The sequence below is a fragment of the Molossus molossus genome, unplaced genomic scaffold (genome assembly GCF_014108415.1).
Source record: "Molossus molossus isolate mMolMol1 unplaced genomic scaffold, mMolMol1.p scaffold_m16_p_2, whole genome shotgun sequence".
Taxonomy (NCBI): Eukaryota; Metazoa; Chordata; class Mammalia; order Chiroptera; family Molossidae; genus Molossus; species Molossus molossus.
In genome coordinates this window covers 98,476,136-98,502,263 of record NW_023425355.1, presented here as the reverse complement: position 1 = coordinate 98,502,263, position 26,128 = coordinate 98,476,136, and the positions used below count along the sequence as shown (strand labels likewise).

Here is a 26,128-nt window from a genome sequence, read left to right as displayed (position 1 = left end):
ACAAGTGCAAGGATACGGACTTCTGTCTTACAAGGCCAGCCTGGCTGCAGCACCAGAGTCCCCACCGGCCACAGCAAAGATCGCCACTGAGTCCCCGTGAGCGATTTCCTGGGGGCAGGCTGATTCCTGCGGACCCCGTCGGTCACGCAGCACGGGCTGTGCGTTCAGAGACTTGGTGGGAATCCCAGCTCTGCCTGGCCCTGCCCTGGGCCAGGCCTGTTCTTTGAGGGGTCTGTTTCCTGCATGTCTGACAGGAACTTCGTCAAATATCTCACATGGAACTTTGCACCCGGGACGGGCTTCACAAGGATCTGTTCCCTTCCCTTTTCGGGAATGTGAATGTCCCAGCAGCAGGGGCCCTGTCTCTCTGCCTCCAATCCCTCTTCTCCCATCACAATTTCAGGACTTCTGGGAAGCATGGTCATTGTTGGCCCCTTCAAGACCCCCGTGACCACGGACCTCGGACCCTAGACCCCACTCCCATGGGGTAGCACCCTTACCAATGAGCTTCGTGCAGAGCAAAGGGAACAGAGTTCACAGGCAGTGTGGGGTTCCAACTGTTGCTCCCGGCTGTCCTTTCTGAGCCCAGGCTGTGCAGGGACTGGATGTGCAGACAGAGAACTAAGGCCTGGGCCTTGCCTTCCCTCTCGCAGCTCCCAGCGTGGGGAGCTTGGGGATGGGAGAGAGACCTATTAATCTTAGTGTTTCAGATGCCACAGAAGGCACAGTGGAGGTACTAGGGAGGGGAAGGAAGGGGTTGGTCGGGTCTGAGGAAAGTCATTAGAAGTGATGTCTCTTCCCATCCCCTTGTCACCTGCAGACTCAGGAGCTATCCCTGGGAATGTGGCAACCTGGGAGAACGCAGCAGCAAGATGGTGTCTATGGTAGAAAATGACTTTGAATTGAAGATATCCTCTACTTCGCGATCCTTTCTCCCCATCTCCCGCTCATATGCCCCCTCCCCGCAGCCCGTCACTCCTCTCTTCCTAGGAGAGTGTGATAAAGAGGAACAGATCTGTAAACAGAGCGAGCTCTCTGGAAGGGGTCACATTTGATTTGGGTCTTGCAGGATGGGGGCCAGGGCCTCTCCTGCACAGCTCCTGGCATGTACATCCTCTGTGCGGGTTGGGGCAAGGGCACTGCCCAGATGGGAAAGGCTGGAAACCGCCAAGGGCTGGGTCCATACCCTGAAGGTTCCCCAGGCTGGGAGCGGCTACAGGTTGCAGGTCTCTTCCTGTCAGGCCTTCTGCCTAGGGCAGGGGGGGCAGGGGTCACTGCCTTGGAGATGGGGAGTAGTAGTTAAGTACTGTGCCTGAGTCCTTTCCTATCCCCGCCTCAGCTCTCATGCTGAACTTTCCTTCAACCCATTTCAGGATCAATTCCATATAGGTGGGCTGGCAAAAGGTCAGCCTTTCCCCCCAGGCTGGGGCCTGAGGTCAAACTGGGCCCAGAATAGAACTAGCCATGGGTCCCTGCCTCCCTTTACTTGTACAGCTCAGGACGTCTGGATTGTAGATGAGAGGATGCAGAGCTGAGCCCAACCCTCCCATCAGTCAAAGCTGCCAGGAGAGGTGGGCACTAGGTTCCTACCAACTAGCAATCTTGGGAATGGGAAGTGAAGCGAAATGAGCCCACTGAGCATTCACATGAGCAAGGGCAGTGGCAGTGTCCTGGGTGAGGTAGGCGCCAGGGCCTGGTCTTTATCCTTGAAGTCCTGGGTGTGGTGCTCAGCCCCCCAAGGAGGAACGCCATTGTGGAACCAGGCATGATGGGAAACGGGGGGACTACACCACTGAATAGCTTCAGTGCTCTTGCTTCCTCTTCTGTACCCTCCTGGGCAGACCAAACAGAACATTCAGGACTACAGAGTGGTTCTTGTCTTTGGAGGGACAAGGATGCCTTTATGAATTTGATGCAGGCTGGCTAGTCTGCTTGCTAGAAAAACATGCATGCGATTAAAATGGCCGCGGAGTGAATGGAGGCTACACAGACGATTTCCCAGGACTAAGCGGGAATTACAACTAAAATAAAGACAAATCGTTGGAAAAAAGCAACAGAAAAGCAGTGGGACAGGACTATATACCAGGGACACTGGTAGGAGCTGCAGAGGCGCAAGAGGGTGGCGGGCTGGGAGCCCACGAACAGCAGCCGTCTTAGCTGTGAGCAGCGCCCTTGGGGATAAACCCCCAAGCGGCTCCACAGTGCAGAGCCGGAACAGAGCACCGAATTGCTGCAGCCACTCACCTGGGGCCCCAGTAGAGAGAGAGCAGACTGGACGGGATCTCTGTGGGGACAACTGGGATTTGGAGGACGCTCAGAGTTTTTGCTGAGCCGCAGCCACAAAGGACAGTGGCCAGCTTGCTCCTTCACAGAGCTGTGGAGAAAAGCAGTAGCCCCTCCCTCACAGATTCAGCCTCTTACAGGTGAGTCAAAGAAATGCAAATTGAGACTCATTAACAACCACTATCTGTCCGACCCTCTGGAAATCCTCTTATGCAGAACAGCAGGGCTATATTCTGAGGCCCTGAGTAACTGAGACTAATAACTTCCAGGCAAAAAGCTAGAGGATAACTGAATATTTCCTGGGCTGGCAAATCTACCCAGGAAAGTACTTGACACTAGTGTTTAACGTGGGCCCTCCCATGCTCATCCAAACCCAGTAGAGGGAGCCACAAACAGCAGAACACCAACACCCACAGGGAAAATTTGGCAGGCTCCAAAACCCACTGAGATAGCCAAAATGGTGAAACAAAGAAAAACCCCAAATGAAAGAACAAGAGAACTCTATTGACGATGAGATACATAAAATGCAGTTAAGCAAGTTATCAGAGGGAGAGTTCAGAGCCATGATCTTGAGGAAGCGCGACAGCATGAGTAACATCAACACCATGAGTAAAGATATAGAAACACTGAAAACCAACCAAGTGGAAATGAAGAATGACATAGCAGAAATAAAGAATACATGGGAAGGACTAAACAGCAGAGTAGAGGACGCTGAGGACCGGATCAATGAATTAGAAGACAGGGTAGAAAAAATCAACCAATCAGAAAATCAAAAGGAAAAAAACAATAAAAACAAAACAGAAAGACTGCTTAAGATAACTGGAACTGTGGGACAACTGGAAACATAATAACATTTGCACCATAGGAGTCCCCGAAGAAGAAGAAAATGAGCAAGGGTTAGATAATATATTTGAAGAAATAGAGACAGTAAACTTTCCTAACTTGGTGAAGGAAGAAGGCATTCAAGTTCAAGAAGCACAGAGAGCCCCAAGTAAGAACCCAAACAGGGCCACACCAAGACACATAATAATACAAATGCCAAAAATTAAAGACAAAGAGAGAATCCTAAAGGCAGCAAGAGAAGCAACAGGTTGCCTACAAAGGAACCCCCATAAGGCTCTCTGCTGACTTCTCAACAGAAACACTACAGGCCAGAAGGCAGTGGCAGAAAGGAATCAAGGTCATGGAAAACAAGGATCTGAATCCAAGACTACTCTACCCAGCAAGGCTATCATTCAAAATAGAAGGTCAAATAAAGAGCTTCCCAGACAAGAAAAGGCTAAGGGAATATATTAGCACCAAACCAACACTGCAAGAAATGTTAAAAGGACTGCTGAAATTAGTAGAAGAAACAGGAAGAAAAATATAAACACACTAAACAAAAATGGCAATAAATACATACATATCAATAATCACCTTAAATGCAAATGGTATGAATGCTCCGATGAAAAGACACAGAGTAGATGACTGGATAAGAAAGCATGACTCACATATATGTTGTTTACAAGTGACCCACCTCAAACAAAAGACTCACATAGGTTGAAAGTGAAGGGATGGGAAAAAAATCTTCCAAGCAAACAGAAAGGAAAACATAGTTGGGGTAGCAGAATTTTCTCTGATACAACACCTAAGGCAACAGAAACAAAGAAAAAAATGAACACATGGGACTACATCAAACTAAAAAGCTTCTGCACAGCAAAAGAAACCATCAAAACAAAAAGGGATCCCACTGTATGAGAGACCAGAATCGCCAATGATACATCAGACAAGGGGTTAATTTCCAAAATATATAGAGTGCTCATACAACTCAACAAAATGAAGACAAAGAATCCTATTAAAAAATGGGCAGAGGAGCTAAATAGACACCTCTCCAAACAGGACATACAAATGGCCAAGAGACATATGAATAAATGCTCAGTGTCACTAATCATCAGAGAGATGCAAATTAAAACTATGAGGTATCACCTCACACTTGCCAGAATGGCTGCCATCAACAAATCCTCAAACAAGTGCTGGCAAGGGTGTGGAGAAAAGGGGACTCTAGTACACTGCTGGTGGGAATGCAGACTGGTGCAGCCACTATGGAAAACAATATGGTGCTACCTCAAAAAATTAAAAATTGAACTTCCATTTGACCCAGTGATCCCACTTCTAGGAATATACCCTAAGAAGCCTGAAACACCAATCAGAAAGAATATATGTACCCCCATGTTCATAGCCGCACTATTTACAATAGCTAAGATCTGGAAACAGCCCAAATGTCCATCAGTAGATGAATGGATAAAAAAGCGGTGGTACATATACACAATAGAGTACTATGCAGCTGTAAGAAAGATCTCTTATCCTTTGAGACGACATGGAGGGACCTGGAGATTATTATGCTAAGTGAAACAAGCCAAGCAGAGAAAGACAAATATCACATGATCTTCCTTATTTGTGGAATATAATGAACATAACAGTCTGAAGAACAGGGTAGTCCCAGAGACGTGGAAGTAGGGTACAGAATGACAATCCCCAGAAGAGGGGGTGGGGGAGAAGAGATAAACCATAGAACTGATATCCATGTACACATAACCGATGGACATGGACAACAAACCTGGGGACAGAGAGGGGGAGGAAGGTATCAATGGGGGAAATAGGAGAAACATCGGTAACAAAAATAAAAATAATAAATTTTAGAAAAGAAAAACATGCATGCAAATCCCCACAAAAATATGTTGATCTCCTGTGAAGATCCCTGGTCTAGTCCAACACCTTCATTTTGGGGCCCAGAAGGGGAAAAATCTGCCCAATATGAAGATACCATTAATATCTACATTTAAAAGTGAATTTGGCTTGAAACCTTTATGCTGAGTGAAAGACGTCACAAAGGATCGCATATTGTGATTCCATTTATATAAAACTTTCAAAATAGGCAAATCCATATAGATTACTGGTGGCCTAGGAACAGGAAATGGGGAGTGATGCCTAAGGAGTGTGCACTTTCTTTTTAGAATGATGAAAACAATTCTAGAACCTTTTGCAGTGATGGCTGTGCAACTAGAATGTAAATCTTTGATCTGTATACTCCACGTGGGTGAACTACATGGTATATAAATTACATTGCAACAAAGCTGTATTTTAAAAGGGAATTCAGGCTGCAAATGACCACCTATCTCAGCTTTAGTCCCCATTCACAGGGGCAGCAAGAACCCCTGAGGGTGGAGAAAAATCAGGGGAGGGCCTCTGATTTGGCATAAGGGTTGGCCAGAAAGCATTCCAGAAAGAATGAGAGTATATATATATAATCTTGGAGTTCGGGGCAATGAAGCATCACAGACTGTCTTAAGCAGTAGAGTGACATGACCACATCTGTGCTTTAGAAACATCTCTCTGACCCACTGAATTGTACATTTAAAACAGGTAAATTTCATGGTGTGTAAATTGCACCTCAATAAAGCTGAAAAATCCCTCTGGGGCTTGAGGAGCACAGACAATGGCTGCTGCAGGAGCTAAGTGATTGGTACAGGGCCATCTGTTGCAAGATGGGGAAGCAGGGTTGGGGTAGCGGGGCAGATTGGAGGATGTCTTGCCTCCAGTTAAGGAGAACCTGGAAGAACTGTCGCCGAGCCCCGCGCTCGCGGCATCAGCCCTAGCGCTCCCAACAGCCCGGCTGCGGCTTGCTGACCCCTTCCCAGAGAAATGCACTTCAGAAACAATTTTCCAAAAAATGTTGCTAAGGGTTTTATTTCTAACAAGAGGAAAATAATAAAATAAAATTAAAATAGGCTTCAGTTGGAACCAAGTTTCTTGTTTTGCTGTTGTTTTTTTTTTCCTTTTAAACAAATTAATTACACACCAACAATCTTGTTTTATTACAACATGAACCCAGGAGGAGGAAAGGAGAACAGGGAGGGAAGGTCCAGGTGGTTGTGAGGACAAGCACCAAAAGCTTTCTTCAGATTGCAAGGAGCTCTGGTCAGCGCCCCAACTGAATCATTTAAAAGAAACTGTGAGCACAGCTATGTGAAGTTTCCTCCTCCTGGGCAGATCTGTCAGGAGAAGGGAGGAGGAGGGAGGGAGGCTAGGGGAGAGGGGTGGGGGTGGGGATGGTGAGGTTAGTGTAGCCTGGCCTGGCCAGGGTTGGAACTGGGGCAAGGGAGAGGAGGTTCCCCAGTTTGCATATGCACTGGCCTTGTCTCTGGAATGGTGCTGGCCCAGCCCCAGCCACATCCTGCCCCCTTGCCCATCCGTCTGTCCATCTGCCTCAGGTGTCTGGGAATGCTGGTTAGAGGCTACCAGGGAGGGGGACTCCAGGGGCCGGCCCCCAGGAGCTGAGGTCTGAACAATACCTTGGAGTCAGAATATAAAAGTCAAGGGACTCAGGGGTGGGCTGGGGTGGGGGGGTGGCCATCCCCCCTACTCGCCCACCTCCCAAGAAGCAGGCTTGATGGTCAGAAAGAGGATCCTTGAGGCCAAGGGGGGGTCTCTGTTGGGGTCTGCGCCAGGCTCAGCCACTGTCACAACTGTTGCTGAGGCGGCTGCTGTGGGCAGGACACGTGCAGCCGGGGACTCAGAGTAGAGAAAGGGGCTGAGGGGCCTGAACTGGCCCCTAGGGCCGGCTCCAAGCCATTCTGGTTCTCCTGCGTGCTGGGGCTGCCAGTCGTGGGCAAGGGTTGGGGAGGACCCTCAGCCCCCGTCTCCTCCTCCAGCTCCTCTTCCTCCTGGGCCTCCTCGGCCTCTGGCCCTGAGCTCCGGACCCTCTTTGGCTCTAGCTCCTCACGGGATGGGTCATCACCCTCCCCACCCCGATCCACCTTGCGCCGCCGCCGCCTCTCCAACGCCCGGCCCCGGGCCCGGCTCCCATGGCGCTCTGCCTTCTCCAGCTGTCGTCACAAATAGGCAGAAAGAGGTGTGGGCCAGTGGTCAGGCCTGGGCTCCCTGCCTGCTGGGCTGACCTCCTGGCCCTCCCCACAATCCCTTCCTCACCTCTAGAAGTGTGCGAATCCGCTCCAGGTCTGGAGGCTGCCCAGCCTGCAGCAGCTGCCAGATGCTGTGGTTCTCATCCAGGGTCACCTCAAGCAGGTCCCCCTCCAACATGAGCTCCTCTAGGGGGGGCCCGGGTTGCCTCAGGCAGCTCCAACACAGGGCCAGTCAACTGTGGCAACAGCGTGGACAGCAGCTCCAGGTCTGGGTGGTCGTGGAGACAGGCTGGGTTAGAGGTTGTCATTGATCGCCTCCCCACTACCACGACAGAGCCGAGGATCATGCGTGTCAAGTCTGCTGATCTCCAATAAACAGCCTGCCCACATCTACACCTACCTCTCTTACCTGAGCCTTCCCCTGGGGCTACCTTCTCGGGACTGGTCACGCTGTCTCCGTTCTCCAACAAGCCCTGGGCCTGCCAAGGAGAGCAAGAGTGGGGAGTGGTAACTGAAGAACCAGGTTTTATTCATCCCCCTAACCCGACACTTGGGACTCCTCCGCTCCTGGAGAAGGGTGGACACAGGGAACAGTCTAGGAACCTGAACAGAATGCAGAGAGGGGCGCGGGGAGGGGGGTGGGTCAAAGGAGATGAAGTTCAGGGACGGGGCTGGAGCCTAAATCGGGGTGAGGGCTGGGAGACAGAAATTTGAGGACAGTGCCGAGGCTTGGCAACTCACCTTAGGCATATCCTTGCCACTGCCTTCTCTGAGAGGATCAGAGGCAGGGGCTGAAGGGTAGGTAGGGGGCTCCTCGGGCCTGGGTTCAGCCTGCAGCCGCTGGCGAAGCTCAGCCAGCCGTCCCAACAGAGCAGTCACGTCCTCAGAGGCCAGAGCCTGCCTGGCACGACCTTGCCAGCTGATGGCCCTCTCTGTGAGGCACTGCAAAGCCTCGCCCTCGGGCAGCCGCACGGGCAGTCTCTGCAGGGCTACCAGCAGCGCCAGGATGGTCTCCAGGCGCGGACGCCGTGAGCGCATACACAGCGGACATAAGAATTTGGTGTCCCACTCCCACCAGGCCAGCAGTGGGGACGAGGTGGGACTGGGCCTCGGGGAGCTGAGGAGGCGGGGTACCGACACACATCGCCCATGGAACCAGTCCTGACACAAGTCACACTGCAGAGCTCCCACCCCGGCTGGCACCTGCCCACACACACAGATGGAGTTTGCAGAGGAGGCCGTGGTCGCTGATGCCAGTGGACTGGGCTTGGCGGAATTTGTACGTCGCAGCTGCAGGATCCCCTCCTTCTCCTTCTGTTCTCCCTCCTTGAAGGCCACGATCTGCCATGCCCAGGACAGAGGAGAGGAGGTCAGCAACCCATCCTCTCCCTTGTCTGGTGCCAAAATCACCCCACCCCCAAACCAGGAGAAATGAGGCCCAGGGAGTAAGTGGTCTGCCCATGGTCGCCCAGCTCAGACACTGTGGTCGCCAGGCTCTTCTCTCCACCTGGCCCAAGTGCCTTACCACAGAGCCCGGGTCCCTGAGGTCCTGTGCAGACAGCCCCAGCAGCTCTGTGTCAGACTTGTACAACCCCAGTTCCTTCTCCATCCACCGGCTGCGCTTGGTGCTGTCCGAGCCGGCGTCCGCACAAGGGCAGAGGACCTGAGGCAGGCGGACAGGAGGGGTGATGGGCTTCCCCTGCCACTCCCGTCCTCCTCCCGGCCCCCGCACCCCCAAAACCACATGTTCTTATATGAGTCATCTCACAACAGCCAGGCCAGAAGCTGGAGAAGCTGTGGGTCAGGTGCCGGCCTCACCTCCAGCAGCGTGTAGCATGAATTCTTCTTGAGAAAGGTCTTAGAGGCCTTCTCCCTCCAGGAGTGCGCTGTCAGTACCTGCAGCTCCAGCTGTCTCAGCTCCTCCAACCCCACCGGTAGGTCCCGGCCCACAGCAACCAGGCCCTCCAAGTCATCCAAGCAGGGGTAGTGGTCACCATTCTGGGACAGGGGCAAGAAAAAGCTCAATTCAACATGCCAACATCTACTGATGTTGCTCTGTGCCCAGCCCTGAGCTGGGAAGGTGGACTGGACTCGCAATATTAAGGCAGAATAAACAGGGATCACCCCAAGACAAGCACACCCACCTGGCTCTTGCTCGTGACTCCTGTATCGATTGGCCCAGCCCCCAGATACCCAGTCAATCCCCAGGACCACCAGACGAGTTATTTTGCTGTGGTTTGCCTCTTGTACCCTCTCTGCCCCCACCATTCTCACCCCCGCCAGCCTCCTCTCTTCTCTCAGGCCAGCCTCTCAACCCCTCCTCGGGCTGCTCACTAAGCACATTTTGCCTCTTCACAAGGTGCAGTGCCCGTTCCTCTCTAGCCAACCCAACCCACAGTGCAATGTATGTCATCTCTCCTGGATGGACTGAAGGTCTGGAGTGGAGGGAAGGGGACGACAGGGTCCTCACTTGGATTTCATCCACATCAGCAATCCAGGCCCGGGCCTTAGCAAGAGCCTCCTTGAGAGCCTGGATGTTGGGCAGGTGAACAGGGATGTTTTCTGCCTCATGGATTATGGCCTCGAGTGTGGCTGGTGGATGCTTCTGCCTAAAGGTAGGGAAAAAAGAGGCCTCAGGCTGGGTGGTCTGCCTGACCAGAAACCCAGCCTGACCACCAGATACATTGGCATGAGCCCCTGGGGCTGCCACATGGGCCTACTTGCATGTATTCTGCCTATGGGTGGCTGCCAGTCACTGCTTGCTCCAGACTGCACGCACCCAACTTCTGCCAGAGCCCTCGTGCCTCTGCTTGTCCGCCAGTCTGTCAGCCTGCTAGCAGTGCCTACACACACAACCTGCGGTATTAATCTTGTGCTGCAGTCTGTCAGACTGCCCTGCGTGTACTGTCTTCCTACCAACATGTGTCCATCTATCTGCCTGTTGGTACTTGTGCTCGTGTGTGTGCACACATCCGCATGCAGAGCTAGTCTGCTATATACCTCGGTATCTGTCCATCTCTGCTTCCCCACAAGCCTGCCTCTGCTTCTATGTGTATATGGAGTTTAAAAAAGATAGGGAACAAAAAAGGGAAGGAAAGTCAATACACCAACACAGGAGTCTGGTGCCCAAGGCCACCCATGGGAATCATCTTTGGCTTCTCCATTACGTCTGAAGGTTGGGCTAGGACAGAGAGGGGAAGAAGCTGGACTTACCTGGCCTCCAGGCAGAGGTGGGCCTTCTCCTCCCAGCGTTCGGCAATGGTCAACAGCTCCTGTAGCTCGGCCCGGGCCTTATCCACAGCAAGGCTAGGGGCTACACTGGCACCCGCGACCAACAGTCCTCGCATGACAGCCAGGGTGCCCCTTCGGGCTGAGGGGGCCAACGTGCGTTTCACCTCATCCAGCCATCGCGCCTGTTCCACCTGCCGCTGGAGCTGCTGGGCCTCAGGCACCTCCACCCCCAGCTGCCGCCCCCTCTCCAACAAGGACTGCAGTAGCCCTGGACTGGAGGGCAGTGAGGCCAAGGCCTCACAGGCCTCAGCCTGGTACGCCTCCACCTGTTCCAGAATACCCTACCAGGACACAGATGAAGAACAAACTCTTCAGCTGGGCTCACTTAGAGGTCCCACCACCAGATTCCCCATGCCCAGCTACCTTCTCACCCTTTAGCATCTGGGAAGAGACCCTAACACAGGCTAGGCTCTCCTCCACCATTCCCAGTGGTTCCCAACACTCACTGCCTATTTGAATACCCTGGGGAATTTGTTAAAAATGCAGATCCCTGGACCCTATCCCCAAGAGATTCTCAACTGGGGCTGGTCAGGAGTTTCTGTGTTAAGTCCCCGGAGAATTCTGATGTATTGCACCAGAACCCTCTCCATGCTCTGCTATGCTTGGCCTTCTCACAACCCTTACACTCACACCCGTGTCCACAGCCTTCTCTATCCCTTCTCTACCTTCCTGAAGTCGACTCAGCTTCCCAGGCCCACAAACACCCTTATTATTTCCTCCTTTTCCTCTGTCACGAAACCTTCCCCTGACTCTACATCCTATACTCACACCCCTGCCACCTGTCCCTTAAATCTCATTCCTAAGAGGTGGTCACAAGACCCTTCACCTCTGACCTCCCGTTATTTTCTCATGTGTCTTGCCTAAATCCTTGATCCTTTTGAAGGGAACCAAGCATGGCCTGCTACTCAGGTCCCTCACTACCCCTGATCACTCAGCAGCACTCCCAGACCACCTCTCCTTACCTTAACATCCCCAATCTGGTGCATAGCACAAGGCAGGTTGTTCATCTGGTCCAGAAAGGCCCGGAGCTCAGCCAGGGTCATCTGTAGACCAGCTACCCTGTGGGGACTGTGAAGTTTCACATGTGGGGTTTCAGGTCCAAAGCCAGTTTCCTCCTTCCATGTTTGTGCTGAGACCCAACACCTTTTCTCACACCTTCCCACCCTGAGCTCTCATGCTTCAGTTCCCCCCAGCAGCCCAGGGTAGAGGGAAGGTTCTAAAATATAAGCGCATTCATATGATGAGGGGGAAGAATTAGAAGAGAGGAATATAGGGCATATTTGGGAAGGGGGGATGAGAAATTAATTGATGGTAACAGAAGCTGGACTTTTCAATCCATCCTCTACTGTGAAATCTATGGTCAGGTTCATGCTTCGGTGTCCTTTTCTTGTCCCCAAACCCTCCACAACCCCTCCCTGCCCACAAACTCCCTTAGCCTGTCTGAAATCTCCAGGTACTGATAACAAGAATCATTTCTGGCTTTCTTAGGACTGAGACCCTCTTCTCCATTCTAGGTGCCTGGTCTCTCTGCCCTCCCCAATACCTCCCAGGCCACTAAGCACTGCAGCGCTTGCCAGCTTCCTACTGATGTCGTCTGCCCACCGGTACTCAGAGTCCATCCTTTGCTGCACTTTTCCTATGTGCTGTCTCAACAGGCTGCCTGTGCCCAACACCTCACGTTGCCATACCCAGCTTCCTGGCCGCTGACCAGTCCTAGAGCCCGGGACACGCAAGCCTCTGCCTCGCTCAGGCAGTTCTTCAGTCGCTGCAGCAGCTCACTGTGAGGAAACCTCCGCTCTCGGGCCTCAGACTCCAGTGCTCTCAGCTCTTCAAGGCCTGGAGAAAGAATGAAAGCAGCAAGGAGTAGGCAGTATTGAGTAAAGGCAGACAAAGAGGGTGGGGAGCACAGAAGAAAAGGGAGTAGAACTTGCCTGTGGAGTCCCTCCGTCCCCCCCATCACTCACTGCGCTTCCGCCCATCCTCCACCTCCAGGGCCACTCGCACTTTGTTGGCCCAGGTGTCAAAGGACTCAGCCCGAACCTTCAGCTTATGTAGCATGGCAGGGAGCTCATCCAGGGTGTAGCGATACCTGGAGGAAGAGGGCAGGGAAGAGCACCTCTGGCCCAGCTCTGCATCTCCCTCCTCGGCCCACTTCCTCCAGGTAGGCCCCCCTGCTCACCGCAGGTACTGCCGGCTACTGGAGCACTTGCAGAGGTCATTGATGTGGGAAAGGCAGACAAGGCCGTCTGGGCAGTCGTAGCAGGCCAGGGCTGATAGGAAGCACGTGGTCTTACACTTGATGCACTGGCGCTCATCATCCGGGAGCAGCTCAAAAGCCTCTCGCTCAGCTTCTGTGATGCCCTGGGGGCGGTTTGACCCACGCACATTATATAGAACCAGAACAGGGCCCACATCTCAGCCACCACTGAGCCCCATGCTAGAAACAAATGTGTGCTGAGTGCTGTGGGGGAGACCCAACTTCAAGGAGCACACTGACTCTATGAAGTCCAGACTCATAGCTGGGGAAATCAGACAGACCAGGGACAGAACAGTGTGGGCTCAGCAGAGGAAAAATTAGGTAAGATTCAGATTAGTTAAAAGGGCCTCTTGGGTGGGAGAAGGTAAGGAAAGTGGTGGACCAAGGCACCAGAGGGGTGCCAGGTGTGGGAGTAGGCAAGAGAAAGGCCGTGTACTGAGAACAATGCTGGCTTCTAGTCACCCCGCACCCAGTGTTCCAGGCAGGACACAATGCATGCACACACATAAGCTACAGAAATGAAACTATGTGCCCGTGTCCACTGTTTAAAGATACAAAATTTTTTGTTAACAACATGGCTTTTACACCTAAGGGATGATTTCATCTGTTGCTCAGATGAAAAAGAGCAATCCGTTCCAAAAATGGAGGACAAGCTGGCTTTGTGGGAGGAATCGAAAGATAATACAATGCTTTTGTTATGGACAATTTAAGGGGTTTAAAAGGCACATTTTGATTCTTAACAGCTTTTACCTCTATTTTGAGTTTAACACTTAATCTCTACATAAAATATGAGTCCAGTGCACATTACAAATCCCTCTTGGCCAGTTATTAGCTATATAATCTTGACTAAATTAATTGAACCTCTCTAGGTTTCAGTTTCCCTATCTTGTAAAATGGAGATAATGGCACCATCCTCATTGAGTTGTTATGAGGATTAACAAAGATAAAGCAATAAAGGACTTAGAAAAGTATCTTACCCCTTGGAACAAGTGGAACCACATAAGCTCCACACAGCCAAAGCAATCTTTTGAAAGAAGAACAAAGCTGGAGGCAACACATTTCCTGACATCAAACTATACTATAAGGCCATAGTAATCAAAACAGCATGGTACTGGCATAAAAACAGACACACAGATCAATGGAACAGAATTGAAAGCCCAGAAATAAATCCTTATACATATAGGTCAACTAACACGTGACAAGGGAGTCCAGATTACTCAGTGGGGAAAGGATAGTCTCTTCAACAAATGGTGCTTGGAAAACTAGATAACCACATGCAAAAGAATGAAATTGGACCCCTATCATACTAAGTTGGACTAGATTAAAGACATAAGCATAAGACCCGAAACCATAAAACTCCTAGAAAAAAACATAAGAAAAAATCTCCCTGACAATGGTCTTGCCAATGATTTTTTTTTTTTTTACAGGACACCAAAAGCACATGCAAAAAGCAAAAATAAGTGGGACTAAATCAAACTAAAAAGATGCACAGCAAAAAGAACCCAACAATCATCCTTGGCCATTTTGGCTCAGCAGTTGCAGCATTGGCCCTCGAACTGAAGGGTCTTGGGTTCGATTCCTAGTCAAGGGCACATACCTGGGTTGCAGGTTTGTTCCCTGGACCCAGTGGGGTTCATGCAGGAGGCCACCAATTGATATCTCTCTCTCCCTCCTTCCCTTCCACTCAATCTTTAATAAAAAAAAAAATTTTTTTAAAATCCATGGAAAAATATCCTCAGGTGAGGATTAACCAAAAATAAATAAATAAAAAAAAAACAAAATGAAAAAGCTTACAGAATGGGAAAAAATATTTGCAAACCATATGGATATGGGTTAATATCCAAAATATATAAGGATATAAATATATAACTCAATGGCAAAAAGCAAATAATTCAACTTCAAAATTAGACAAAGGACCTGAACACACATTTTTTATTTATTTATTTATTTATTTATTTATTTATTTATTTATTTATTTATTTATTTTCATCCTCACCTGAGGACATTTTTCCATTTTTTGTTCAGGTAGAGTGGGAGGGAGAGAGAGGAACAGAGAGAGAGAGAGAAACATCGACGTGAAAGGAACACATCGAGTGGCTGCCACCCACACGACCGACCAGGGCCGGGGACAAACTGCAACCGAGGCACATGCCCTTAGCGGGAACCGAACCCGGGTCTCTCTGGACCGCAGGCAGACGCTCTAACTGCTGAGCCAAACCGGCCAGGGCGAACACACATTTTTTAAAGACATAAAAACGGCCAACAGATACATAAAAAGATGCTCGACATCACTAATCATCAGGGAAATGCAAATCAAAACCACAATGGTATCACCTCACACTTGTTAGGATGACTATATAATAAGTGTTGGTGAAGATAAGGAGAAAATAAAATCTTTGTGCACTGTGGGTGGGAATATGAAATGGTGCAGCCACTACAGAAAACAGTATGAAGATTCCAGAGAAAATTAAAAATAGAACCATCCTATGATCCAGCAATCTCACTTCTCGGTATTTATCCAAAGAAATAAAAAACACGAATCCAAAAAGATATATACCCCTACATTCATTACAGCATTATTTACAATAACCAACATATGAAAGCAACTTCTGAATGATGAATGGATAAAGAAGATGTATATATAGTTGACCCTTCAACAACATGGGTTTGAACTGCAAAGGTTCACTCATATGTTGTTTTTCAATAAATATACAGTCGGCCCTCTGTATCCCTGGGTTTCACACCTGCAGACTCAACCAACTGAAGACTCTGTGCACTGGCCAACTATATGCATTGTTCTACACCAGTTTATTTATTATTATTTTTTTAATCCTCACCCGAGGATATTTTTCTATTTTTCTTCAGATAGAGTGAGAAGGAGAGAGGGAGGGAGGGAGAGGGAGAGGGAGAGGGAGAGGGAGAGGGGGAGAGAGAGAGAGAGAGGGAGAGAGAGAGAGAGAGAGGGAGAGAGAGAAACATTGATGTGAGACAGACACATTGACTGGCTGCCTCCCACACGACCCCAACCAGGGCCAGGGAAGAACTGCAACCAAGGTACATGCCCTTGACTGGAATCAAACCCATGACTCATTGGTCAGCAGGCCGCCGCTCTAACCTCTGAGCCAAACAGGCCAGAGCTATTCTACACCATTTTATATAAAGGACTTAAGAATCTGTGAATTTGGGTGTTTGGGAAGAGTCTTAGAACAAATCCTCCAAGGTCAACTATTAGATGCAAGTTTTCAACTGCATGGGGTGGTGAGGGTGGGGTGAGGGGTTGGTACTCCTAACCGCTGTGTAGTTCATGGGTCAACTATATATACAATGAAATATGACTCAACCATAAAAAAGAATGAAATCTTGCCATTTGCAACAACATGGATGAACCTAGAGGGTATTATTATGCTAAATGAAATAAGTTAGAGAAAGACCAATACCGTATGATTTCACTTATATGTGGAATCTAAAAAACAAAACCATCTAACCACCAAAACAGAAACAAACTCACAGATACAGAAAACAAACTGATGGTTGCCAGATGGGAGCGAGTGTGGGGGATGGGTGCAAACCGCCAGTTATAGAATAAGTCACAGGGATGTACTGTACAGCACAGGCAACACAGGGGTGGGCAAAGGCAGGTTTACAGTTGTAATACAAATAAACAATACAATAATTAATAAATAATAATACAAGAAAAACGGTTTCATGTTTGCACAACTGCAAACCTACTTTTGCCTACCCCATATAGTCAATATAATGACTATATATATAATGAGTACTAGACTTACTGTGGTGATCCCTTCATAACATATAATAATGCTTAATTACTATGTTGTACATCTGAAACTAATATAATACTATATGTCAACTTTTAAAATAAATTTTAAAAACTTAAACTTTTTAACTAGAAAAAAAGATGTAATATACACACATACACATACACAGAGGAATATTATTCAGCCATGAGAAAGAAGGAAATCCTGCTATTTGTGATAACATAGATAAACACTGAGGGCATTATACGAAGTGAAATTAGAGAAATACTAATAGAATATCACTTATATGTGGAATTTTAAAAAGCTGAACTCATAGAAACAGAGAGTAGATTGGTGGTTGTCAGGGGCTGGGAGGTAGAGGAAATGGGAAGATGTTGGTCAAAGTTATAAGTAAGTTTTAAGAATCTAATGTACAGTATGATGACTATAAAAACAAAGAAGTGCTCAACAAATATTTACTGTTATTAGTTCTAATTTTCAGATAAGGATACATTATTTCACAGGACTATCTCATTTTACTAAGGAGGAAGCTAAGTCTCAGAGAGAGAGTTATAATTTACCCAATCTGGTCAATTTTGACTCTGAAGTCAGAGAATGCTCTAAGGATGTAGCCCCTAGATATTTTTGGATCATGGACTCCTCTGAGAATTGGATGCCAACTATGAGCCCTCTCCTCAGAAAAATGTACACACGTAACGTGTACATAGATGTACACACACACAATCTTCTATAGAATTTCAAGACTGGGGGTCCAGAACCGTTCTCTAAGGTAAGGGCCAAGTGTAAAGAAATCTGAATGGCAGGATGAGAATGGCTAGTCTTTCCACCTTGCTTTGGCTTCTTCCTGTAGTCTGGCATGGCCCCAGGGTCATCATTTAATAACAGTACTAAACAGAGAGAGAAAATGATGCCTGATAACACCCAGGGGCTGACCAACATACACCACAGACTGACATGCCCTGGACTCCTACCATTTACTATTACTGCAATTCTCCTTACAGCCCACACTCATAGGAAAGTTATAAATGAGCTTTAAAAAAATAAAGTGTTACCTAAAATGGGTAGCAAGGGATCCCTCAGGATTAGCATTCCTTTGTAATCCTATGGAGGACTCTAAATTAATTCCATAATCAGGCAAGTGTGGCGCTTTAAGAAGGCAGCTGAACTACACTCATCTACACATACAACTGACACATGCTTATGAGAAATCTATTAAAGAAGGACCATGCTCTACTTGGTGATATTACCTTAGTGTGCGCAAGTAAACCATCTGAATGAAATAAAATGGCATTTCCTAAGAAATGTTCCATAGTTCGATAATTTTCTTCATATATTAATATTACCAACAGTAGCAGTTGCTTTGCTGCAAGTGCAGTAATAGATGCTTTGGCATAAATCACCTTACTCGAGCTTTACCATCTTGCAAATCAAGTATTTATTTCCATTTTACAGATGGGAAAGTAAGACTAGGAGAGGTTAAGTGACTTGAAAAGGTCACCCAGCTAATCCACATATGCCAGTCTGCCTTGTTGGGTTATTTAAATAATAATGAATAGCAGCTATTCTAGCACCTGCTATGGCTTAGTTACCTAATAAAAATCTTTTTTTTTTTTAATCCTCACCCGAGGACATTTTTCCATTTTTTGTTCAGGTAGAGTGGGAAGGAGAGAGAGGAACAGAGAGAGAGAGAAACATCGATGTGAAAGGAACACATCTAGTGGCTGCCACCCGCACGACCAACCAGGGCCGGGGACAAACTGCAACCGAGGTACATGCCCTTAGCGGTAACCGAACCAGGGTCTCTCCAGACCGCAGGCCGACGCTCTAACCGCTGAGCCAAACCGGCCAGGGCCCTAATAAAAATCTTAATCCACTCAACTATTCAAAAAGATAAGCACTATTATAATCCCAACTTCTCAGACAGGGATACTGATTTTCACTGAAGTAAATTAACTTGCTTGTGGTTGTTGGTAAATGGTAGAACAGGGAATGGAATGTGGTTCCCCATCCAGCTGCATCTAGTTCTTTTCACTGCTTCCCAAGAATAGAAGCTACATCTATTTCTTGAGGCTGCCCCTTCTTCCCCGCCCCACCCCTGTGCCATGCTAGGGTGCTGGGTCCAGGCCACTCTCCCCACCACTCACCTTCTCCAGCAAAGCCTTTCGTAGACGCCGCTCCTCCTGAACCATGATGAACATCTCCTTATGCACAGCTGCGGCCAGGTTCAGGTCCAGCTTCTCCGGGCAGGCGGCCATCTTGCATATGAGCTCCTCATGCGAGAAGACGCAGTATCTACGGAGCCGGCGGTAGTGCTCAATGCACTGGCGCCCAGCTGGCAACTGTGGACAGATTCAACATTGAGTTTGGCCAAAGTCTGTAGGCTATGGCGCCTCAGCTTCCCCATAACCCTCCTGCTTTTCCCTTCCAGCCCCACCACATTCCGGACTCACCCAGTCAGCAGTGCAAAAGTTGACAGCCTCAGCAAAATTGTACCCTTGGTTGAATCCACTGTGGTAAGCACGAGGGAAGGTAATGACGAATTCTCCTGCACACTGGTTTGTGCGGACAACCTGAAGAAGAAAGGCCAAAGTCACTGAGATGGAGGTTTTCCAGTCTGCAGAAACCTGATCTAAGCGCAGGGTTCTCACAGAGATAAAGGAAAGCCTCAGGGAACAGTCTGACAACAGATTCCCAGACCCTCAAACTTTGAAAGGAAGGACCATTGATCTTTAGCTCTCAAGGTTTTGTGTTGACAGATGACGGAAAAATTGGAGGCAAAAGAAAGAACTGTACACACCAAAATATTTCAACTTCACCAGTAATTTTTATAAACATTTAAAATATCACCTTTCACTAAGTTAGTCAAGGCTTTTGCATTAATAATTATTTTTCAGTCATACATGCAGTTTCGAGAGCCACATGGATCTATATTATAGATTCTATAAGGTTATAAAATCAGCAGACCCTGCCATTCTCCACTCCCCAGAGCCAATCACTTTCACTTGTTTTATTTTGGCATTTATCTTAATACTGAACAGCATGCCTCTAGAGTATGTTAAAAATAGCCTACTTCTCAATTTGCTTAATTTCCTACATATGTATTAGTAATTTAATCCCTACCCTTTGGACAAGTATCCAACTCTGCCCTCTATCAGTTTTCATCTTTCTGTAAGTCTCTCATGGAGTCTTATGATCTGTTCCCATTGGAACCAGCTGTCCTTCCTGGATCATCAATCCCCTGTGATGGATCACCTGTGCTCCCAGATCCCACGTTTTCCTTTCTTGGTTTATTCCTTCGCTGTGCTTGAGCACATTCTCCCATAACTTCCTAAGAATCGATGGGAAGAGCTTTTTTTTGGATTACATACAGAATTCTAAGTTGAAAATTATTTGAAGGCATTGCTCTAGCCTTCCTAGATTCCACTGCTGCTTTTGAAAAGTCTAAAGCCATTCTGATTTCTAATGCTTTGAATTAAACCTGTTTCTGTCTCAGGAAACTTATAGGATTTTTCTGGTCCCAGTGTTTGATATGGAATCCACCAGACAGGCCTTGGTGTGGGTCTATTTCCATTCATGCACGGGGTAAGCCCTCTGAGTCTAGAAACTCGGTCTTTCAGTTCAAGAAAATTTTCTTGAATGATTTCATCCTTTCCGTTTTTATCTATTTTCTTTTCAGAACTACTATTATTTGAATATTGAATCTCCTAAACAAATTCTCTAATTTTCTCTGCATTTTTCCATCTATCTTTTTTGGGAGAGTTCCTAACTATTCATCGTCTAACCTTTTTTTGTGTTTATTGTTATTTTTCAGTTTTGCTAGCATAATTTTAATTTCCAAGAGCTCTTTATTGTTCTCTATATGCTCTTTTAAAATAATATTTGTTTTTATTTCATGTTTGCAATATATGCTCATCTCTGATGATACTGTTGAGGCTTCTTTTCCTTTAATTTTTAAAGTTTACTTCTCCCTGCCTATGCTGTTTCTCCAAGTTGCTTTTTTTCCTATTTGGTTCTATTTTGTTTTCTATAGTTTCCTTGGTTGTAGGTTAATCTGTAGCTACTTATATTTAGGAGTAATAAATGAAAAAGATGAACAGAAACTCTGAAAACATAGGAGACATTTGTCAATTGTGAGTTCACTGTAGGGTGATCTGGCTGATGCATTTAGTTTGGGAAACTCTAAGCCTTGCCTTTTCGGCCAGATTCCTGAAGGAAAAAAGTGTGTCTGCAGTGTTCTGAGAGCCAAGTGGAGAAATATGGCTGGGAACCTCAGCAGCTCATCTGTACATAATAACGAATCTTACTATTTTCACTGGACCTCTACCCTCAACTGTACCTAGAACACCTCAATCAACAGAGCTCATGTTTTAACCTCTTCAAAAGTAAATTTCCAGCCCTGGCCGGTTTGGCTCAGAGGTTAGAGCGTCGGCCTGCGGTCCAGAGAGACCGGGGTTCGGTTCCCGCTAAGGGCATGTACCTCGGTTGCAGTTTGTCCCCGGCCCTGGTTGGTCGTGCGGGTGACAGCCACTTGATGTGTCCCTTTCACATCGATGTTTCCCTCTCTCTCTCTTCCTCTCTCTCCCTCCCACACTGTCTGTACAAAAAATGGAAAAATGTCCTCGGATGAGGATTAAAAAAAATAAATTAAAAAAAAAAAAAAAAAAAGGTAAATTTCCAGTCTTTTGCTAGAGTGAGGGAGGGTCACATTTCCAGCTGCCGAGCATGGGAAGGTATCTCACAGCTTCTTATATAGACATGAATCAATCCTTATTTTCACCTCATTCTTTATCCCCAGAATGCCTGGTGCCATCAACTATTAAACCTTTGGGGAATTGTGAGGTATAAATCAGGCTGGTTCTCAAATGTACCAGTACTGGTTTAAAAGTGAGTTGTCTTATATTTTCTAGTTTTAAGCATTTTACTTATCATTGTCTTCTCTCTTGTTTTTCTATCTCTGTTCTTTTATCTTAAATAAAAAACCCTCTGCCATTGTAGTGGAGTTTCAGTACAGAATGGAAGTATCCATGTGTATGTTTAATTCACCATCTTTACCGAGAAGACTCATCAAGTTTTCTAAGATGAACATTCAATGCTGATGAAGACTAAGTGCAGTAGGTACAGTGTCATAAGGGGATCAATCATCTATCCTCTCTAGAAAGCAAAGCTGCTAATACATATCAAGAACCTAAGATGTTTATGCCCTGCAACCCAATAAATCCTCTGCTAGGATTCTAGATTAATGTGGAGAGAATTAACATGCTAACAATACTCAATCTTCCCATTCGTGAAAACATCTATACATTTATTCGGGTCATGTATCAACTCCCACCTCCAATACATTTTCTTCTCAAATCTATCCCTACTTAGAGGTAACATTAGCATTTTCTTGCCTGTATTATTACGCTGGGCCCCATTACCAACCACTAGAATTGTTTTCCAAAAAATGCAAATCTGACCCTACTGAGAAGCCCTCACTTGAATCCCCAGGTCCACATGATAAAGCCACGGCCAGAGAGGCAAACTCTTCCTCTTCCTTCCAGAGTCATTTCTACAAACGCTTTCTTGACCATCTTATCCCCCTTCTTAAGGACCCAGTCTGTTCTTTTGTAGCACCTCTAACATTTTATTCTACTTGTTTACTCACCTCTGTCCTCCACCCATCAGTGCACACCTGTAGGCAGGGACTGGTTTATTTACCTTGGGGGCGATGACCAGAGGCCTTGCACACACAGGGAATTCTAGCAATATCTGTTGAATGATCTAGTTCCAGCCTTAATTTTATAGATGTTAAAACTAAGTCCCAGAGAAGTCTTAAGCAGCAGAGCAGAAATAGAACCTATCGCTCCTCTGTCTCAACCGACCCCTCACTGTGGCAATGTCACCTTACTGTTTCCTATGAAGTTATTTTAAAAAGCTCTCCTCACTTTCTGAAGCTGTTAAAAAATGACCCAAATGTCCATCAACTGGTGAATGGACAAACAAAACATGGTATACCCATACAATGGAAAATTATTCCATTATAAAAAGAAATGAAGTTCAGACACAGACTACAATATGAACTTCGAAAATATTATGCTAAGTGAAAGAAGCCAGACACAAAAGACCAAGTATTACTATATTTATATGAACTGTCTACAAAAGGCAAATCTGTAGAGACAAAAGGCAGATTAATGGTTGTTTGGGACTAGGGGTTGGAATGGAGAGTGACTGCAAAAGGGCATGAAGTACCTTTTTGGGGTGATGAAAATGTTCTAAAACTGGATTGTGATGATGGTAGCACAACTCTATAAATTTGAACTGTATACTTAAAATGCACGAATTTTATGGTATGTAAATTATGCTGCAATAAAGCTGCTTCTTAAAAAGACTTGGTATTTTTTAAAAGGTGGTTATAAACAGTTCATAGTAAGGAAGCAAAAATTCTAGTCCAGCACTGTCCAATATAATGCCAGTCACACATGTTCTTTTAAATTCTCTAGTAGCCACATTAAAAAAATAAAACAGGTGCAATTTATTTCAATATATTTTATTTAACTTAATATAGCCACAATATTTCCATTTCAATGTGTAATTGGTATACAAAAGTATTAGTGAGATATTTTATATTGTTTTGTACTAAGTCTTGAAAGCCAACATGTGTTTTAACTCTCAGCACATTTCAGTTAGGACAAGCCACGCTTCAAGGGCTCCGTAGCCGTATGTGCCTAGTGGCTACCACAGTGGACAGTGCCATTCTAGATCATTAAACTTATAAAAAAGACTATGAAATCCACACACTGATTATTGCTGTTAAAATTTACAAAGAAAAACAACAGGTGGAAACATAAAATGTGAAGGAAATAAGGATGACCTCTCTATTTCCATTTTTTGGAAAGGGGCATGTTTCTTTTATAATGAAAATAATACTTATACTATATATCTATAAAAAGAAATGGCCTTTTCTCACCAAAGAGGAAGGAGGGGGCAGGCTAAAGATAGCTCTGGGGGAGCTCCAACTGGCTAAACTGCAGCCTGCCAACACGAGAATATGAAAATCACAGATGCCTTGGATTGAGGGATACTGCCATGAGCAAGAGAAATGCTGTGGAAGCAAAGAGCACATGTTTAAAAGTCTGTGATAAAATTTTTAAAAAAGAGGTAAGGACTAAACAGCTACATATATGCATCTTAGCTGTCTGAATCCTTAAGGAGAATCCTCCTCTACTCTTATAATTTTCCTTGACATTGTAGACAAGGTTTGAGGAAAGGTCAGACCCAATGTCTAGTTGTGAAGAGAACTGGAAAGTCCCTTGATAATCTCAACATCTCAACTCCAGTGATTCTTTTAAATAATTTTTTTGTTTATTGATTTTAGAGAGAGGAAGGGAGAGGGAGAGAGATAGAAACATCGATGAGAGAGAAAATCGACTGGCCGCCTCCTGCATGCCCCTCACTGGGGATTAGGCCCACAACCTGGGCATGTGCCCGGACAGAGAATTGAACCGGCGACCTCTTAGTGCATGGGTTGACGCTCAACCAGTGAGCCACACCAGCCGGGCTCAACTCCAGTAATTCTTAAATGGGGTGAGGTGGAGACAGAAAAGGATACTCCACTTCTAAGTGGAGGAAGGTTGCCTGAACTATTGCAGAATGCTTCCTCTAATTCCCTAGATATCTCAATCCTTGTTAAATGTCACTAAAATGTATAATAAAAAATACTACTCAAAGGGTATGTAGTATACCAAAACAAGGTGAAATTTGGGTGAGAACCACTGACCTGTACAAATATCCAGGGATCTCAAGGAGACTAATTCAGTATGTACTGACTGCCTATCATACCCCATGCACTAGACTAAGTGGTAGGGCAATTAAGGGTAGGGGATGGAAGGGAGTGGGGCACAGTACAGAGTAAGACCCAAAGCAGAGGTGGTGAATGTACTAATCCCTGTTCCTAAAGGACTGTTGATAAGGCTGTTTTAAGATCTACACCAGAAAACTAGCTGATGCTAAGTAATGCTGGAAATTCCCAGGAATATAAAGTCTCTTACAGATAAGTCAAGTTGTATACCCAGTAAAATGTTTTATAGGGTGGGAGAGGCCCACAGACGATAATATAAGCCAGGACTCTGGATTCAACTTTTTTTTTAAATGTTGAAAGATATTAGCACTTTTTTAAAAGTGACCCTCACCCTGGCTTTACTAAGATATAAAACACTGTGTAATTTTACGGTGTACAACATATTGATTTGGTAGACTTATATATTTCAAAATAATCACTACCACTGAACTTCTGACCTGTTAAATAAGTGAAAAGACCTACCCATGTCTCCAAGGCTTACAGTATGAAAAGTAGGTAGAGAACTGCTGGTTGTCCTGATAGTCTTTCACCTTCTTTCATCATGACATGACCTCCAATTTGTAGCTGATACATAACCATCCAGGAAAAAAAATCACATTTCCAGTTTTCCCTGCAGCTAAATGTGGCCATGTGACTAAGTTGTGACTAACGGGAAATGAATGGAAATGATGTCTGACCTTAAGAGTAAGGAGACTTGTTTTGCCATGTCCTTCCCCCATTTCCCTCTTGCACTAGCTGGAATGTAGATATGATAAGAAGCCATCCCAAAGGTGCTGCCCTGAAGGTGCTGCCCTCAAACACATGGTCCAGAAGGCTCATTATCACACTGTGTATCTAACTACCATTATTCTGGATCTCTTAGAGTTGTCCAACCAATAGCCCAATTAAGATAAAACAGGAATGAAAAAGGGGATGGGCAGATTCCAGATAACGATCACCGTCACTACAAAGGACATCACTAAATCATTCCTACCCCTTGTCCCTGTTTCCTGGGCACTCACCGGCACGCCATGGGACATGAGGGTATTGGGATTCATGAGGGTGACAAGTTGGTGCAGGAGGTCAGGTTGGCTATCAAAGAGCTCAGGTGTCAACTTCTTCATCACCTCCTCCAAATGTTCTGCTGCAAGCGAGGGTACCCCATACCATGTCTTCGGTTCACCCCTGTCCAAGTGGAAAGGGGACACACAGAGTGGTCACACCCGTGGTCCTGAGGGAGTCCTCCCTGCTTTCCTGGCTCCACAGGGCCTCACTCACCAGTGGAGGTAGTTAATGGAGTAACTCCAGTGATCCTCAATATGCCAGCAAAAGGCTGAGAAGACCATGCCCACATACAGCCAGGGCACCTTCATGCCAGAGATGTCTGCATTGATGTGGCACAGCACGGACTGCTCCAACACCGGCATCACGTTCAGGTTCCACCCACTGGTAGCGTACTCCTATCAAGTCAAGTATTTGCGGAAAGGGGATGAGGGTTATGATGAGGAACTGAGATCATCAGCCCAGGGAATGTAAGTTTTGAAGTCACAGACCTTTTTGCAACATCTGAGAAACAGTATAGGTATTCTCCCCGCAAAATGCATACAACATTTCGATTCAATTCAATTCAATTTCAAGGAGGTTGAAAGGTATACCCACCCACCAAAATGCCTGCAGTTAAAAGCCCCTGCTCTGAACCAAAATGCGCCCTTCCCTTGAGGCAGGCCTGGGTCCTCATTTTTTTTCTGCATATACAACCTCAGTCCCTGAACTTTTTATGAATGAGTCAAGCACTCTGCTAGGC

The 26,128-nt window shown here is 46.5% G+C and overlaps 1 protein-coding gene across 1 annotated transcript in view; it reads right to left on the bottom strand.

The window, feature by feature from the left end:
• Positions 1-6,086: 6,086 nt before the first annotated feature.
• KDM5C (lysine demethylase 5C) overlaps positions 6,087-26,128 on the bottom strand; it is a 33,290-nt gene continuing 13,248 nt past the window's right edge. The window contains 17 exon segments of the mRNA XM_036270205.1: positions 6,087-7,148; positions 7,252-7,377; positions 7,379-7,452; positions 7,594-7,663; positions 7,926-8,525; positions 8,710-8,847; positions 9,003-9,182; positions 9,655-9,793; positions 10,398-10,756; positions 11,438-11,543; positions 12,164-12,311; positions 12,440-12,564; positions 12,655-12,836; positions 18,653-18,847; positions 18,959-19,078; positions 25,347-25,509; positions 25,603-25,784. Of these exon segments, the coding sequence (XP_036126098.1) occupies positions 6,783-7,148; positions 7,252-7,377; positions 7,379-7,452; positions 7,594-7,663; positions 7,926-8,525; positions 8,710-8,847; positions 9,003-9,182; positions 9,655-9,793; positions 10,398-10,756; positions 11,438-11,543; positions 12,164-12,311; positions 12,440-12,564; positions 12,655-12,836; positions 18,653-18,847; positions 18,959-19,078; positions 25,347-25,509; positions 25,603-25,784 (3,273 nt within the window). The 3' untranslated portion in view covers positions 6,087-6,782.